Consider the following 16,682-nt stretch of genomic DNA (forward strand, 5'->3'; position numbering starts at 1 on the left):
CCCTGCAGGCTCTCAGCACCATGACTGTTCCTGGATGTCCCACAGGCCTGCAGACCCCGCCTTGGGGATGGACACCACCATCACCCTTCTGGAACCTTCTGCCCTCTCTCCCTCCTCACGCCCCACTGCCACCTCTAGATCCTAACCCCACCCACCTCTGGGTCCCACAGCCCATGCTGCTCCAGTTTTGCCTTCTCCATCCACCTTGGTAGGCGGAAGTGTGGTTACCATGGCAATCGTAAGACAATACAAATCCAACCCTATCAGTCCCTTGACTGAAAAAGCCTCCGATGCCACCAGAGAAAGCCTGAGTTTAGGTCAAGGCCGTGCATGATTCGGCCTTATTCTTTTTCTGCGATCTTCCCCCCACTGCCCAACCAGCCCAGGCTCCAGAACGGCACAGCCCTGTGTACTTCAGCCCTGTGTTACCTATGTGACTGCTTCCTTCAGCCTCAGTGTGCTCAGCTGCAAAATGGGAATGAAAACAGCATCTGCCTCGCAGGCTTGCTGTGAAGACCCCACGAGGCTCTGGGGGAAAGGCCTGGGGCCTGGCACGCCGTGGGCCCTCAGCGAGGGTTGGACAAGGATGGTCATTTCAGGGCTCCCCACCTCTGCAAGTGCTGCCCCCTCAGCCTGCAACCCACCCCCCATCCCCGGGGAGGAACGTCAGCTCCCTGGGAAGCTCTCCCAGACCCCCAGATGCACGTGGCCTGCCTGCGGGGAGCTGGTTCTCCTGGGGAAGGGGGAGGACTGGTCTTTGCCTGTGGGTGGCACTGAACTTGCACGGGGCTCAGGACACCCACACCGCTGCCATCCGTCCTGTTTCCTGGGGATCAACGTGCGGGTAGACATGCCTTCCAAGCCCCTGGCCCTCCCTGTCTCGACCTCCTCTCCTCTTTCCAGTCATGTCCAAACCCCTTGGTCATCAACATTGGTGGCCTCTCCACGGTGTCCAGGTCATACTTCCTTCTGAGACTGTCCCTTCCCAACTTTCTAGCCCTCCCTCTAGGACGCTGACTCCAACAATCTTCCCTCCGCCCCAGTCACCCTTCCCCGGTCCCCCTGTGTGCAGAGGGGTTCTGGCAGTGCTCTCAGCACCCCCTTCCCCACCTCCTGTTCTCAGGGGGACGTCCCTCCTCTGCCCACTCTCCCCACGCTCTCTGCTGCCATGTCATCCATTTCTCTAAAATCACACTGTCACTATTCAACCTCTAAAACCCTCTCCTCATCCCATTTCACCCTGCAGCTCCCACCCCACCTCTCCTCTGTCCCTAAAGGGCCATCATCTGCAGCTGATGAGTTCATTTCTTTTCTCTTGTTCTCCCCTGAGCCCACGATTCCACTCAGGTCCTCTCCCCTCCCTGAAACTGCTCTTTTCTTTTTCTTTAATAAATGTATTTTATTTATTTATTTATTTTTGGCTGTGTTGGGTCTTCGCTGCTGTACGCGGGCTTTCTCTAGTTGCGACGAGGGGGCTACTCTTTGTTGCGACACACGGGCTTATTGTGGTGGCTTCTCTTGTTGTGGAGCACGGGCTCTAGGTGCGCGGGCTTCAGTAGTTGTGGCACGCAGGCTCAGTTGTTGTGGCTTGCGGGCTCTAGAGTGCAGGCTCAGTAGTCGTGGCGCATGGGCTTAGTTGCTCTGCGGCATGTGGGATCTTCCCGAACCAGGGCTTGAACCCGTGTCCCCTGAATTGGCAGGTGGATTCTTAACCACTGCGCCACCAGGGAAGCCCCCGAAACTGCTCTTGACCATGCCATCCCTGGACCTCTGGGCGCTCCATCCCACAGTCCCATCTCAGGTCTGAACCTGACCTTGCAGCAGCACTGGGCCCAGGTGATCACTCTCCTTCTTCAACAGTTTCTCACTCAGCTTCCAGGACATCACACCCTCTGGGGGTTCACTTGTCTCTCCTCAGCTCTAAATGCTGGAGGGCCCCAGGGTTCATCCTCGAACCCCTTCTGACTATCCCTGTTGAACCCCACTGTGATCCAGTTTCATGACTAAAATGCATGAAATACAGAATGGCTCCCGACTGCATGTCTCCGGGGGACTCTCTCTGTAGTCAAATGCTCTATCCCTAAGCTATACCCCTCAGTGGGGCTCTCTCTGATTTGTAGATCCAACTGCCTTCCCAACCTGTCCACTTGGGTGTCAAATTTGCCCACCACTCAGATCCTCACCTCCCTTTCCCTCTCCAGCTGCTTGGGACAAAACCTTGACGCTATCCTGTTTTGTTTTGGGTTTTTTGTTGCCACACCATGTGGCTTGTGGGATCTTAGTTCCCCGACCAGGGATCAAACCCACGTCCCCTGCAGTGGAAGCGTGCAGTCCTAACCACTGGGCCACCAGGGAAGTCCCTTGATGCCATCCTTGATCTCTCTCTTTCCCCCTCCCCACATTCACTCTGAGCAATCCTGTTGGCCCTACTTTCAAAATATGTCCAGGGCCCCAGGGCCTTTGCACTGACAACTCTTCTCCCTGGATGTCTCAACCTAGATTTCTTTCTTTTTTTAAACATTTATTTATTATTTATTTATTTAATTTATTTCTGGCTGCACTGGGTCCTAGTTGCGGCACGCGGGATCTTCACTGAGGCACAAGGGATGTTTCGTTGTGGCACGGGCTCTTTGTTGTGGTGCGCGGGCTTCTCTCTAGTTGTGGCGTGTGGGTTTTCTCTTCTCTAGTTGTGGCGTGTGGGCTCCAGGGCACGTGGGCTCTGTAGTTTGTGGCACGGGGGCTGTAGTTGAGGTGCGCGAGCTCAGTAGTTGTGGCACGCAGGCTTAGTTGCCCCACGGCATGTGGGATCTTAGTTCCCTGATCATTGACCTAGATTTCTACATGGCTTATACCCTGTCTTCATTCAGGCCTTAGCTTCTGGTGGCCTCTCTAAAATTGTGCTCTTGACAGTGCCATCCTTTGTGTGTGTCTCCACGGCACTTGTCACTATTGAATACGATACAATTTGCTCTTATTTACCTGTCTCCCCTATTAGAATATAAGCACCACGGCGGGTAGAGATTTTTTTTCTATTTTGTATTCCCAGATCTTGCTTGGCATACGACAGGTATTCAATAATCTTTTTGTTGTTGTTGTGCAAATAAATGAACTCAAAGGATTATGAGCCTTAAGGGTTAGACAGGCAGGACTGTTATAGATGCTGATAGCCAGAAGGGGGCAGCAAAGACCTACCCAGTGTGGATGAAAGGTCGGGGGTGGGGAAAGCCTGGGCACATGCTGTGTGACCTCCAGCGAGTTCCTTAACCTCTCTGAGCCTGTTTCTTCCTGTAGGACTGGTTATTGGGGGAGATCGAATGTGCTGGTACAGGAAGGCTTGGTAATCAGCAAATCATCAGCATGACGTGGGTGTTAGGTATCCACGGTGTGAGAAGTTGCCCCAATGTCCATTCTCGGGGGACAGGGCTGCTATATAACTATGATGCACCCTGATGACAGACCATTGTAAAGTGTTTTAAAGACATGGGAAAATGCTTATGCTTCAGCGTGTGTGTGTGTGAATTTATGGAAAGGACGAGATATACAATTAATAAGCTTGGGGAAAAATCTGGAAGAAATGTATCATCGTAAAAATAAACAGCCATCTGGGCAGTGAGATCTCTGTATTTTCCAGATTTCCACCATGGGTATGTATTCGTGTTTCCCGACCTACTAGAATGTTCTACAGCTGTTGCTACACCAGCTACCTGGGCGGAGGGCCTCTCCTTCCTTAGTCACCACTGATCTTTCCCAACGTATCATGAACAGCCCCTTTGCCGTCCTGGGTTTACACAGCCTCGGGCCCCTCTGGGTCTGGGGAGACACCCACCTTGACTTGGTGCTGCCGAGGGCAGAGACCGTCCCCAGCCACCTGCCTCTCTGGCCCCTGGCCCAGTGTCCCTAATTTAACTCAGGGCTGCTGCAGGCAGGTGGGTGAACTGGGGAGCAGCCTGGCCAGGTGGCAAGGAGCTTCCAGTGGTATGCACCCCGCCCAGGCCTCACTCACTCAGGCCCCTGGGATTGAGCCTGGTTTAGTCAGACACCCACTCTGCGCCCCCACTTAGGCTGTGCCCTGTGTTAGAACCACACACCCTTCTGCTCAACTCCAAGGCCCAGCTTAATGTCACCTCCTCCAGGAAGCCTTCCCGACCTCCAGGAATAACAGTAACAACTGCCAATCCCATTGGCTGAGCCCTTCCTATCACAGCTGGTCCAGGGCTGAGGGCTTCACAAACATCTCTCTCAAGCGTCAGCAGGGGGAAAACCGTCCTCCATGGCTCACCCCCCAATGCCCACCATTCATTCATTCAGATCACCCGGGGAGGCAGACATGACCATCTCCATCTCACCGATGAGGAAGTGAAGGCTCGGAGATGTGAAATAATGAGCCCAGAGTCACAGGGTTAGTAAGAGGCGTCTGGGGTTTCAACCTGGGTCTGTCTGAGCACCAGCCTGTGCTCTCCCATGGGCCCCCCACCACCTCGGCCCCCAGTTCCAAAGCACATCATCTAACACCCCTCCAGGCGCACAGCTACAGCCTTCCTTTCTCCAGGCTACGGCACCTGCCAACGTTCCGCCTTCCCCAGAGACCTGACCTGACCTGCTCCAGTTCACCTCGGAACCCCAGGAGCTGGCCCGCATCAGGCTTCAGCGACTGTCTAATGGACGGTTTGGGAACAGCCCTTTCTGGGGCAGGAACAGCACCCAGTGACCTCTGGTGAACCCTCGGAGGCCCCTGTGAGTCTGGACACCTTCCCAGCCCAGCGTGACAAATGGCGTTAGGAAGCACACAGCTGGCCTGCCAGCCCATCTGCCCCGGTCCCTCCAGGCTGACACCCGGCCCAGAGCGCCAATGCCTGGAAAGGCGCTGGCAGTCCCATCCCTGAGGCCTGGGGCCAGGGCCAGGTGCCCATCTCTTCTTCTAGGCAGCCTGCCACCCTCTCCCATACCACGTGGGCAGAGAAAGCATTTCCAAGGGCCCTCTCTGCACACAGAGGGGCCACAGGGAAGGCCGATGGGTGGGTGGGCAGACTGGCACAGAGAAATGGGGGGCGGATGGCCACCCTGGGGTGATGGCTGAGATTCAAGAAGCTGTTCGAACAGGAAGATGAGCTGTCAAGGCCCCCTTGCTGGAGGGTGAGCCGTGGTCAGTGGAAGAGGTCACGCCCCCAGAAGGGGGCAATGGCTGCTGGCTGCCTCTCCGCCCCCCAGTGTTTCTCCCCAAAGCCCGACACTCTGCTATTTGGGGGCTGCTCTGAATTACGTGCCGCCCGCCTGGCATCAGTGGGCCTCCCTGACGGAGCAGGGAGCCAGGTGTGGAATCAACGCTTCCTCCACTACAGGTTGGGCGTCCAAGGCAAGTCATTGAAGTTCCCTTGGCCTCAGTTTCTTCATCCGTAAAAACAGGACAAAAAAAGGTGATATACAAAGCGCTGAACTCACAGCCCAGCGTACGATCAAGTGTATTTCTTGCTTTTCAAACTCGTTAAAGTATGTGCATACCCCTGGAGCAGCTATATTTTCAGGCCTCCATGGGGCCCTTCCTTCTGGGTAGGAGGGGCTGGGGATCACAGGGTGTGCAGGGGGAGGCCGACGGACTGCCTCGCCGTGTTTCTCCTCCCCGTCAGCAAAGGGAGGCCCGGCCATCCTTCCTGCTGCCGCTCATGGGAAGAGGACGGACACTGCCCGGCTCTGACACCAACCTGGGCAGAAAGTGAAGTCGGGACGGGCAGTGGCTTGAAGCTGACTCAGTGGCACAGGGCTGACAGGGTCACGGGGCCCCTGCTGCAGGGCAGGCGAGCGGATCACAGGCCGCCCACCACGGTCCTGCAGCAAGGCAGGTCCACAGAGGGCTGAGTGGCCTGTCACAGAGCAGGGATGGGCCAGGGGCCCCAGGTGGCACCAGGGGACGTGTGTCCTGCCCCCCATGGCCGATGAGAAGAGGGTCCCTGGGCCTGTGATGTTCTCATGAGCACCTGAGCCCCCGTACCCTTGTTCTGTCCTGCAGCCCCCAGAAGCACAGGCCTACCTGTCCACGGGGGCGAAGTGCTACAGATCATGGGCCTAGAGGCCGGCCAGGCCACTGGCTAGCCGTGTGACGTGGGCACATTGCTGAAACGCGAGCCTCAGTTTCCCCCTGAAGGTCAGGCTCTGGCGCCAGCCTCACAGGTGTGAGGAGTAAACGAGATGACTCCTCTGTCTGTAACCACGGTACCCAGACCACTGTCCAGCCCTAGGAGGAAGGACCTCCGGACCCACGTGAAGCGGTCAGCACAGGGTCTGACGCCCAGTAATTTCTTGGCAAGGTTTCCGCCGGGGCCACCACTGCTGCGCTTTGCTGCTCTTACCTTCACCATCTCTACCTTACTAACATCACCTGACGGCTTTCACACCTCTGAGAGTTCTGGAAAACCACCCTGGGCGTAGGCCTTGGAGCCCTGCTGCTTCCCCAGCTGACCACCTGCCTCTCCCTCCCTCACCCCCTGGCCCTCCAAGTACTGCTCTCCCCTGAGGCCCCGCGAGAGCCTTCCTCTCTGGGAAACCCTCCCAAGCACCCCTTCCTCTGTTCCTCCTCCCTGGGGTCCCTGCAGCCCGACGGCAGCTGCCACACTGCTACCCCCCTCAGTGAGTCTGGCCCCACTCCAGGTCGCCCCTTCCTCAGAAGCCCACCGAGCCAGGCCTGGGCGCAGGGAGTGAACAGCTATAGGTGGCAGGGTCAGGGCACACGGAGGTGAGTGAGGAGTAAAGTGGATGTGACCGCGACTGTGAAATTGGAGTCCTGTCCTGCAGGCTTTCTCTGTTCCCAGCGCAGCCTCCCCAAGGGCCCAGGGCTGCCAGTGACTCTGGGCAGGAGCAGGGGAGAGGCGGCAGAGCTCCTCCCCGTGTCTCCACCCGCAGGCTCTGGGATCTGCGTACGCAGCTGCCTCCGTGGAGGCCCGGCCAGCCCTGAGTGCTGACCAGGTGGTCATGCCACCCCCCGCAGGGACAGCCCCTGCTCATTCAGGGCTCGGGAGGGCCAGGACATAGCCCGGGGGACGGTGGGGGTGGTGGTGGATGCCTGGAAATGGGGCCAGGAGAGGCATTTTACGAAGCGGGTAAGCACTCACCCCCATCCCACCGCCAAGCTCGCGGGTTCCCCCGCAGACACCCCTCCCTCTGAGGCTAGGAACCCCCCCCATCACCCTCATCTGCTCACCAAGGCCCCTGCATTAGGGAAAGTGGGGGGCACTGACCCGGCCAGGCCCCTCCCTCCTGAACCCCCATCCCAGGCTTAGAAGTCACCAGTGCCACCCCACCACCCCTTTCTCTGTCCCAGGAACCGGGGCCAGGTCCCAGCTTGGCCTTCCTCCTCTCTGCTGGGGCCAGAGCCCAGGGAGGTGGGACAACAGAAGGGCGGGGGTCCCGCTCCAGGGCCCTGGAACCGGTGCCCCACGGTGAGCTCCACTCCGGCCTCTGGCCCTCAGCACCATGGCCCACCCCCGTGCCAAGTGGCCCCCCCCATAGCCAGCGCCTCTTACCAGGCTTTGGGATGAGTCCTTGAAAAGGCCTGGAAGAGAAACAGAGACGGGGGTGTCAGGGGAGGGCCTGGGAACTTGTGCGGAATGCGTGGGACCCACCCCAGACCTGCCGAAGCAGAATCTGCATTTTAACAAGATGCCCGGCGCTTCGTGCGCACGGGACCCTGGGGACCCTGGGACGATGCCGCAGGGCCGCTGTGCACCAGGCCAAGCAGGGTCTCCCGCTGGCTCTGCCCTGCTGGCTCCACGCCTCTTCCAGGGGATGAGGGAGTGCAGTGAGCAGGTGCCGCAGCAGGTAGACGGGGCCCATGAAGGCTGCCCCCGCTATGGTGGCTGCGGGGCAGGGGAGCTAGTCTCACTTCTGTGGGGCTCCCTGCACCCTGGCTGGCCGGCAGTCCCACCCGAAGGAAAGGCCAAGGGTCTGTGGTGCGAGCCCCCTCCCGTGGTAGCCTCGCCTCCTCTCTGTCTCCCTTCCCCTGAGTACCTGGTGACGGTGAACTTGATCTTGTCAGCCACCGCAAGGATCCTCTCCAGGTTCTGGGAGCCAAAGGTGCAGGGCTTTCGGAAAGGGATCCCGGGGGGCAGCCCCTCGATGATCACCGAGCCGGGGTTACTCTTGATCCTCTTGTAGGGGACCTGGACCGGGTACTTGATGCCCAAGGCTTCCCCTGCGGGCGAGAGGGACAGAGGAGGTGTCAGGAGCCAGAGGCGGGGGCTGGTGGGCAGTCGGCAGCCAGGGGGTGCTCCACGCACGAGTGTGATACACCCCGTGCACAGTGGGGTACGGTGGGGGCTGTCGTGTAGCACTGCAGCAAGGCACAGTCAGTGAGGGACTGGGAAGCAGGGGCCCTGGGGGGTCGGGGGTGTGCGCGTGCCCAGGGCAGGCTGAGGAGTGGCCAGGGGACGTGTGGCTGTGGCTGCTGGGAGAGGGCAGGGGCCAACGTCAGAGGCCTCACGGCTTGAGAATCTGAAAGCCGTCTCAAGGATGGTACCTGGTGGGCAAAGCTGGCCCTTCCCTACAACGATCCATCAGCCCCACAGGCTCTGCCTCACCCTGGTTCAGGGTCGGCCTGGCCTGAAAGGGCGGATCGCGTCTGGGAGCAGGGAGGCCAGCCAGGGTGCGGCTCAGACCTCAGGGCTCTCTTTCCACATCTGGCGCTCGGCCTCATTCCTGTCGCCAATCCCCTCTGCAGAGGGCTGTGGCATGTCCATCCCGGGGACTGTGCCTTGTCTCACAGCCTGGGAGCAGCCCTGAGTCCACTGCTGATCCACTCTGGGCCAAGGCCTGCTGCCTGCTGTCAGGCTGATGTGAACGTCCATGGCTCTCTGACTTAGATGGGGTGCACCATGGGAGCCCCCTCCTGGACGGAGGGCTGGACACTCCTCAGTGTCAAGGATGCCCCTTTATGAAGATGTGCTGCAGAAATCTTTGCACTAGGAGAAGTAGCTGAACTTTTTCTGGGCAATAAACTAATTTTTATCTCGTGGACACTGGGAATGGTATAACTGGCCTCATTTCCCTTTTTGCTCTGGCTCCTGGGAAACTCAGAGCTTGATGCATGCCCTGCATCTCGCAAGTACAGAATGGCTGAGTCTTCATGTCACCCCTGGCTTCGTGCCATCGCTTCAGTTTGTTTGTTTGGCTTTATTTAATTGAGATGTAATTCACGTACCATAACATTTACCATCTTAAACAATCCAGTGGTTTTTAGCGTACTCAGGAGGTTGTGAAATCACCACCACTATCTAACTCCAGAGCGTTTTCATCACCCCGAAAAGGAACCCCATCCCCATTAGCAGTCACGCCTCCCTCCTTCCCTCTGTGCCCTGGCAACCAAACCAATCCACTTTCTGTTTCTATGAATTTCCAGCCTGTTTTAAATTCTTTATCCTGACTTTGCTGCAGACAGAAATGTACTTATACCCATAATCCATGAATGGGAACACTGCCATCTCTACTTCCTCACTCCTTGCCCCCAAAAGGGCTCTTGCTAGAATGATTGACGGCCTCTGTGTTGCCCAACCCAGAAGGTATTTGCTCTCTTTTGGCAAAATCCAACACCTTGGTGTCCATGATGCCTCACTTTCTTGGTTTCCCCTTTCTGGCCACTCCTCCCCTTCCTGGACTTGACCTCTAAACACAGGGCTCCTTGGCTTTCTGCATGGGTCCTCTTTCTGCTCTCTTTGCACCCCTAGGGGTGTCTCCTCTGCTCCTGTGGTCTAATTTTTGCATCCAGTCCAGACACCTCTCCTGAACAGCAGACTTTTCTCTCTGCCTGCCTATGAGACATCTCCACTCACCCTTCAGACTCAACATATCCAAATGGAACCCATCATCTCCCCTCTTCAAACTTCCCCGCTCAGTGAGGGCGCTGCCCCTTCTCCCTGGCTGGCAGTTTGGGTATCCACCTGTCTCTGGCAGCTCTGTGCTCCCCCCTCCTCTCCCTTGTCAGGGTGACAGGTCTGGGTAACCCAGGCCTAAGCCAATGAGCACATGGCATTCTCTGCCATGGGGATTGGGTAAAGACTGGACATGTGACTCAATGGGGATCAATGAGAAACAGGGGAGGGCCCAGGGAATTCTGGGAAACTATCAGGCTTTCCTGAGAAAGCCTGTGGAAAAGCCAGCTCTCTCCCTGGATGGGATGTCTGGACCTGCTGTGGTCATCCTGCTAGCAAGCAGGAAGTCAGCCTGAGATGATTCTGACACAGCGGAAGGACACCAAGTTCATTCCCTGAGCTGCTGGATCCAGCTAATCCTGAAAGCCACCCTACTGCTGGATTTCCTGAGTTATGGCTAATTGTACCGTCCAAAGACAGCTGCACCAATCTTTCTCCCATCCCACATGCTCCTCTTATAGTGTAACATCGACACTCCCCATAGAGGATGGGGTCTATATCCCCTCCTCTTACACTAGGGTGGAACTTTGTAACTGCCTTGACCAATACAGTGCGGCAGAGGAGACACTGCACAACCTCTGAGGCTGGGTCATAAAAGGCAACGTGGCTTCCACCTGGCTCTCTCTCTCAGGACACTCAGGAGCCCCGACCAACAAGGAGGAAATCCAGCTACCATGGAGTTGCTATGCCAGAAAGCCCACGTAGGGGGGTCACACACACACTGAGAAAGATGCTTGAGGGGCCCAGCCGTTCCAGCACCAGCTCTTTCCCCAGCCCAGGCGTCAGACATGTGAGTGAGGATGCCGTCCAGATGACCCCAGCTTCACCCGCCTTCTGCCTGCAACCCCGGGACAGACCGTGAGTGACAGCTCCCCAGCTCGGCTTGCTCCCAAAGTCCCGACTCGCTGACACCCTCAGAGATAATACATGATCATGGCTATTCTAGGCAACCACGTGTTAGGGTGATCTGTTGTGAAGTCATAGTAACTGAATCATGAGCCAATTAACCCCCTTAACGGTTGAAGCCAGTTTGGTTTTGCTACTTGAGACCGAAAAGCACCTTAACAGGTACAGCTTGTCCTCCTCGAGGCAGGACGCAGCTGGATGCCTCCACTCCTCCCGCTGCCTCGTCATTCTGCGCCTGTGGTTCTCCCTCGGAAGCACATCTCACTCCATCCGGTTTCCTGCGGCATCCCGGCCAGGGCCTGCCCAAGCCATCATCACTCTCGCCGAAATACTGCTCCAGCCTCTGGGCTGGTCTCCCAGTGTCCACTCCCACCCTCCCACAACCACTCACTTTCCTCACGGCATCCAGGGAGACACTTTAAAAGTGCAAAACTGCTCCATTTACTTCAATCCTCCCAAAATACAAACCCGGTATCATGGTTCCCTCCAAGGCCCTGGACAATTGGATCTGTCTTCTGGCCAGCTCCGCAGGGCCCTCCTCTCCCCCAGTGCCTGCCCTTACGCTTCGGCTTTTGGCTCCTTCTTATATCTATCTATCTACTTACATATATATACATACGTATATGTGTGTGTGTGTGTATATATATATATATATATATATATATATATATATATTTTTTTTTTTTGGCTGCACCATATGGTTTGCAGGATCTTAGTTCCCCGACCAGGGCCCACAGCAGCGAAAGCACCAAGTCCTAACCACTGGACCGCCAGGGAATTCCCTTGGCTGCTTCTTAAGACAAGCCTCAGGGCCTTTGCACATGCCATCACCTCAGCCAGATGCCCTTCCTTCACACTCTGCTTGATTCCCCATCGTTCAGTTCCTTCTTCCAAGAGCCCTTCCCTGGCTTCCAATCTAAGGAGAGCTATTTTCTCTTGAGCAAGCAGCCTGCTCTTTTCCTGCATAATCATGGGACGACGCCTCACTGTCGCTGGATTCTGGGTAGAGCTGTTCTATGTCGGTCTCACATCACTGGCCTGCAGGGTCCCCCGAGGGCAGGGACTGCGTGGTTTTTTTGTTTGTCTGTTTGTTTCTGGCATGTGGGATCTTAGCTCCCCGACCAGGGATCGAACCCGCAGCCCCTGCAGTGGAAGCACGGAGTCTTAACCACTGGGCCGCCAGAGAAGTCCCTGTGAGACTGCGTGTTTTCTTCACTCCCTTTTCCCCAGTGCCTGGCACACAGTAAGTGCTCAAGACGTATTTGTATGCAGGTGAGCGGTCTTCCCAGAGGAGACCACGGCCAGAACCGGGTTGCTCCTGCCTCTCTTCCCTCCCGCCAGGGTGTCCCGGGGCTCACCGTATTTCTTATTGAACAGATCCTGGACCTGCTCCCTCAGCGTGTTGGCAATGTCGATCCGTGAGAGTCTGGCATCATAATTTTCTGCAAAGTGAAAAACAATTACGGATTTGGGCTGTTAAATGAAAAGGCACTTGGTGACTTTAAAGGAATACAATTTCCTAACTACGGGGAACTCCTTCTCAGGCAATTATCAGCTCCGTGGAGTGGGCCCCTTGGAGTCCTCCAGCACTAACTTCTTGACGGAGACGTGTGTTTTTTCCGGAAGGACGCACACTCTCGCGACAACAGCGATGAGTCGGAAATTAACTGTTGACATTTGAAACCCACACCAGTGAGCCAGCCCTGGAGGTGAGAGACGCCACGGAGGGGAGCAGCCTCCTGCGTCACCGGCGGGTGGAGTGGCGCCTCGCTCAGAGTCAGGCGGGAGGCAGGAGGCAGCGCGGGGACGTGAGCTCAGTGGACAGGGCGGCCCCGCGGAGGCAGGAGCCGGCCTGAAAGCTCCCCGTGGTCACTCATTCACCCAGAGGCTATCGCTTATGGAGCCCGCGTGCCAGCACCTGCCATGAGACCCCTGCACGAGCCCCCGGCCTTGGGGAGATGAGAACCTGGCACTGCCTTGTGGGAAGAGAGAGGTGGAGGATGGAGGAGGGAGGGGGTGGGTCTCTGGCTGGTCGGACCCCAGTCTGCTAAGAGGGCTGAGTATGAGGGGTCACGGGGTGAGGTGAGAGACGGAACTCCCCCATCCCAGAAAGTTCCGGCTGCCCAGGAAGGAGCTGAGAGGCTGGGGGGTAAGCAGGTGCCCCTCTGGGATTTGGGCTCCTCCACCCACAGGGGCTGGCCCTTCCTGCCGCTGGTCTGGCTGACCCCACTTTCTCCTCTGGGTCACACTGACCACCCAGGACCCACATGGGGAGCACCCACCCTAGGGGACTCACAGCCACACCCTAGAGCTGCCCCGACGTGCACGTGGATGGCTGCTCTCAGCCACCGCAGCCCCTACCGATACTACACTTGATCTTAACCAAAAGGTAATACCAGCCTCCACTGTGGGGAGGGAGCCTCCCCTGTCAGTCCCTGGCCCCTCCCTGCATCAGGCTTCCCCCATCTTCCACGCCTCTTCCTCCACGCTCACGTCCTCCCACCCCTCCTTGGCCCAACCAGGGTCCTCCTTCTTGGGAGAGCCCTCCCTGCCCTCCGTGACCTCCTCTCCTCTGATTTCAAAGCACTAAGAGCACGGCCGGCTGCCTAATATGAAGCGGGCAGGTCAGCTGCTTCCCCAGACGGACAGCAGGCCGGCTCCCGCGCCCTGTACCCCCGAACCCCCAGCCACCTTGCGGAACCTCTCACTGGGGCTGGCAAACTCCAGCCCTGCCTGGCTGCCCGCCGGCCTCGCTCAGACCCCGGGGCCCTGAGGTTGGCGGCCAGCCCCTCCCACCCCTAGCCAGGCCCTCCAAACCCAAGCCAGGTCAAGGTCATGGCACTGGGACTGTGGACCCCATCCTGAGCTGCAACCTTACCTTGAAAGCCCTGTCTCTTCAGGCTCTCATCCACAAGAGGGTCCCCGGAATCCCTCTCTGGGGGCAGGGGGGAGAGAAGCCAGGGTGAGCAGGCAGCTCCTGGGACCCGGGACAGAGGTGGTATCTGGTGGGGGCAAACCCAGCAGGGAGGGCAATGGGGGGATGCCAGGGTAGACGGGACCAGGACAGAGGAAGCAGGAGGAGGGGTGATGGCAGAAGCCTGGGACCCCTCCCACGCCCGGCCCGCGCCTCGGCCCATGACCCTGCGCAGGGTACCTTGGCTGTCTGTGAGGGGCTCTTTGACTCCTTCGGTGAGCAGCTCAGGCCTGCAAAACACAAGTGGGGCTATCACCAAGGTCCCTCCAGGGCTCCCTGGTACTACCCAGCTCTCCCCCTGGGCCTCAGTCTGCACATCTGTGCAGTGGGCGCTCCTGGCTCTGGACAGTCAAGGTCTGGGGTTTCTGCCTCCCAGGCAGCCGTCCTGCTGACCCACATGTGTGATCTGGGGGCTGCGCTGGGCTCTGAGGATCCAGCCAGGAGCGAAACCAGCCTGGTCCTGGCCCAGTGGAGCTGAACCCCTCACTCTCGGTTCCAGGATGCATAACTGCCACTGGCCAGGGTCAGAGCACGTGGTCTGGGGGCCTTCCTACGGAGCTGTACACAGTCGGGACTGACTGTGGCAAGATCCTGGTGTAGGGAAGGTCCAAGGTTTCTGGCTGACACCATTTCACTCTGGGGTCAGGGCCTCGGGGACCAGACCCAGCTTTACACTAATGTCTGTATCCCTGCAGACTCCACAGAGCCCGCCCGACATCCTTGAGGTAGGCACTGTTTCCATCATCCCACTTGCAGGAATGGGAGACTGAGGCATCAGGAAGGTGAGTAACGTGCCCAAGACCGCACAGCGAGAGGGGCAGAGTTCAAACTAGGCATCCCCTCCTTCTTGCCTGCAGCCTCTCCCGCTGAGGGACCCCTCCCACCCCAGGCCTGTTTTCTCATCTGAAATGGAAATAATGACGCTGCCCTGGCTCAGAGGGGAACGGGCCTCATAAATCCATACTTGGAAGACACAACAGGACCGCAGAAAGCACTCTGGCCTGGGAGCCCTGCTCAGTGCCTGTGGGGAAATCATTACACTTTCTGGGCTTCCGCTTCCCCATAAGAAGGCAGAGAGGAAGTGATGGGGGGTCTAAATGTAGTCTGAGGGCTTTTCCAGCTCCTGAAACTGTGATCTAAGGCAGGGCTGTGCCCCCTCCCTCCCTGGCCCTGCAAGCCCAGCTCTGTGTCAGGCACAGATGCCCGCTGCCAGGAGGGACACCAAATCCTCATCCACTTGATGGAGGGGGTGGTGCCCTGAGAGTCTGGCCTTTGGCCTCACGCCCAGGCAGGGTCTCCTGTGTCACTGCTTGGATACCCCTGTGAGGAAAAGCCCAGCACCTCCCCGGGCAGCCTCACCTACAGACTCATCCTCACACCGAACCCTGGTCCAGCATCCCTTCCCTTCGGGAGATGTGAAGGAGTGATTCTGGTACCTGTTGCACCCGCCATGCCCTGCCAGCCCTCCTCTGGCCAATGTGACCTCCCCAGTGCCCTCAGCCTGCCATTCAGCCCAGACCCCCACCACCCAGACAGGCCTGCTACAGCTGGACAAGGTTGCACCAAAAATGGGGCACTTAGAATCAGTGCTGTATAATATAGCTTGTCTGGTCTTCAAGCCACTGTTATCAGCCAGACCTCTTGACCTGTAGGGAGGGGAGGGGGGCTGGAGACAGTCCAATCACTTGGCCAGTAAGCCAGTGAAGGCTAGCAATGAATTCCAGTAAAAGTGTGGACACTGGGGTCGGTGGAGCTGCCTGGTTGGTGAACACACTGATGTGCTGGGAGGGTGATGGGCCCTGATTTCGCAGGAAGAGGGGATGGAAGCTCCACATCCAGTCCCTCCCAGACTTTGTCCTTTATGTCTCTTCATTTGGCTGGTCCTGATTTGCATCCTTTCTATAAAACTGTCATACAGTGCTTTCCTGGGTCCTGTAAGTCGTGCTAGTTAATTATCAAACTTGGGGAGGGGTCCTGGGAACCCCTGAATTTGCAGCCAGCTGCTCAGGAGTGTCGGTGGTCTAGGGACCTTTGAACTTTAGCTGATGTTGGAAGTGGAGGTTGTCTTGCTGGGGACTGTGTCCTGAACCGTAGGGTCTGCTAAGTCTGGGAGGTCGGCACCAGAACTGTCCTGCAGCGCTGCAATCAGACAGACCTTCTGCCACTCCTCCCCTGGACCTCAGTCTCCCATCCGTGTGAATCCATCCATGGTTTTAAATTTCCCAAGGTTTTTTTTTTGTTTTTGTTTTTTTTAACTTTGGAGAATTTGATGAAAGCAAGGGACCCTATTTCCAGAAGAATGCACAAAAGAATATGAAAAGTTTGGATACATGTTTGTTCAAGAATCTGGGTTAAGAATGTTTTTTGATCAAAGATTTAGAAAGTTTGATTTGACTCTGTGCCAACTCTCGTCAACTGGCAGCCGCTGTCTGGAGGCTGTTTAGAAGGACGTGGAATTCAGGTTTAGGTGGAAATCAGTCCATCAGTGACATCCCTCCAAGTGCTGATTTCTCATATATTTTTTTATAGGCTCACTGTATTTCAAAATAAGGTCTTTACATGAGGACATTAGGGTGGGCCCTAATCCAATCTGACTAGTGTCCTCATAGGGAGAGGAGATTAGGTCACAGAGAGATACCAAGGATGTGTGGACAGAGAGGAATGACCATGTGAAGACTCAGCAAGAAGGTGGTTGTCTGCAAGCCAAGGAGACAGACCTCAGGGGAAACTAACCCTGCTGACACCTTGACCCTGAACTTCCAGACTCCGGAACTGCGAGAAATAAATTTCTGTTGTTTAAGCCACCCAGTCTGTAGTACTTTGTTATGGCTGCTCTGGCCAACTAATATATATATATACACACACGCACACGCACACACACACACACA

General features: G+C 57.0%; 1 protein-coding gene across 9 annotated transcripts in view; it reads right to left on the reverse strand.

Annotated features, from left to right (window-relative positions):
• The window catches only part of GTF2IRD1 (GTF2I repeat domain containing 1), a 112,673-nt gene that overhangs the window by 23,577 nt on the left and 72,414 nt on the right, over positions 1 to 16,682 (reverse strand). For 5 of the 9 annotated variants that reach the window (XM_049699855.1, XM_049699860.1, XM_049699858.1 and 2 more), the window contains 5 exons: positions 13,975 to 14,024; positions 13,699 to 13,755; positions 12,179 to 12,262; positions 7,999 to 8,182; positions 7,515 to 7,543 (listed from right to left, as the gene is read on the reverse strand). In XM_049699855.1, the coding sequence (XP_049555812.1) occupies positions 7,515 to 7,543; positions 7,999 to 8,182; positions 12,179 to 12,262; positions 13,699 to 13,755; positions 13,975 to 14,024 (404 nt within the window). Of the gene's footprint in view, positions 1 to 4,782; positions 5,700 to 7,514; positions 7,544 to 7,998; positions 8,183 to 12,178; positions 12,263 to 13,698; positions 13,823 to 13,974; positions 14,025 to 16,682 lie in introns of those variants that run through there. The other 4 variants (XM_049699859.1, XM_049699854.1, XM_049699861.1 and 1 more) reach the window with 3 other exon arrangements.

Source organism: Orcinus orca, chromosome 16, assembly GCF_937001465.1.
Source record: "Orcinus orca chromosome 16, mOrcOrc1.1, whole genome shotgun sequence".
In the NCBI taxonomy this organism is placed as follows: domain Eukaryota; kingdom Metazoa; phylum Chordata; class Mammalia; order Artiodactyla; family Delphinidae; genus Orcinus; species Orcinus orca.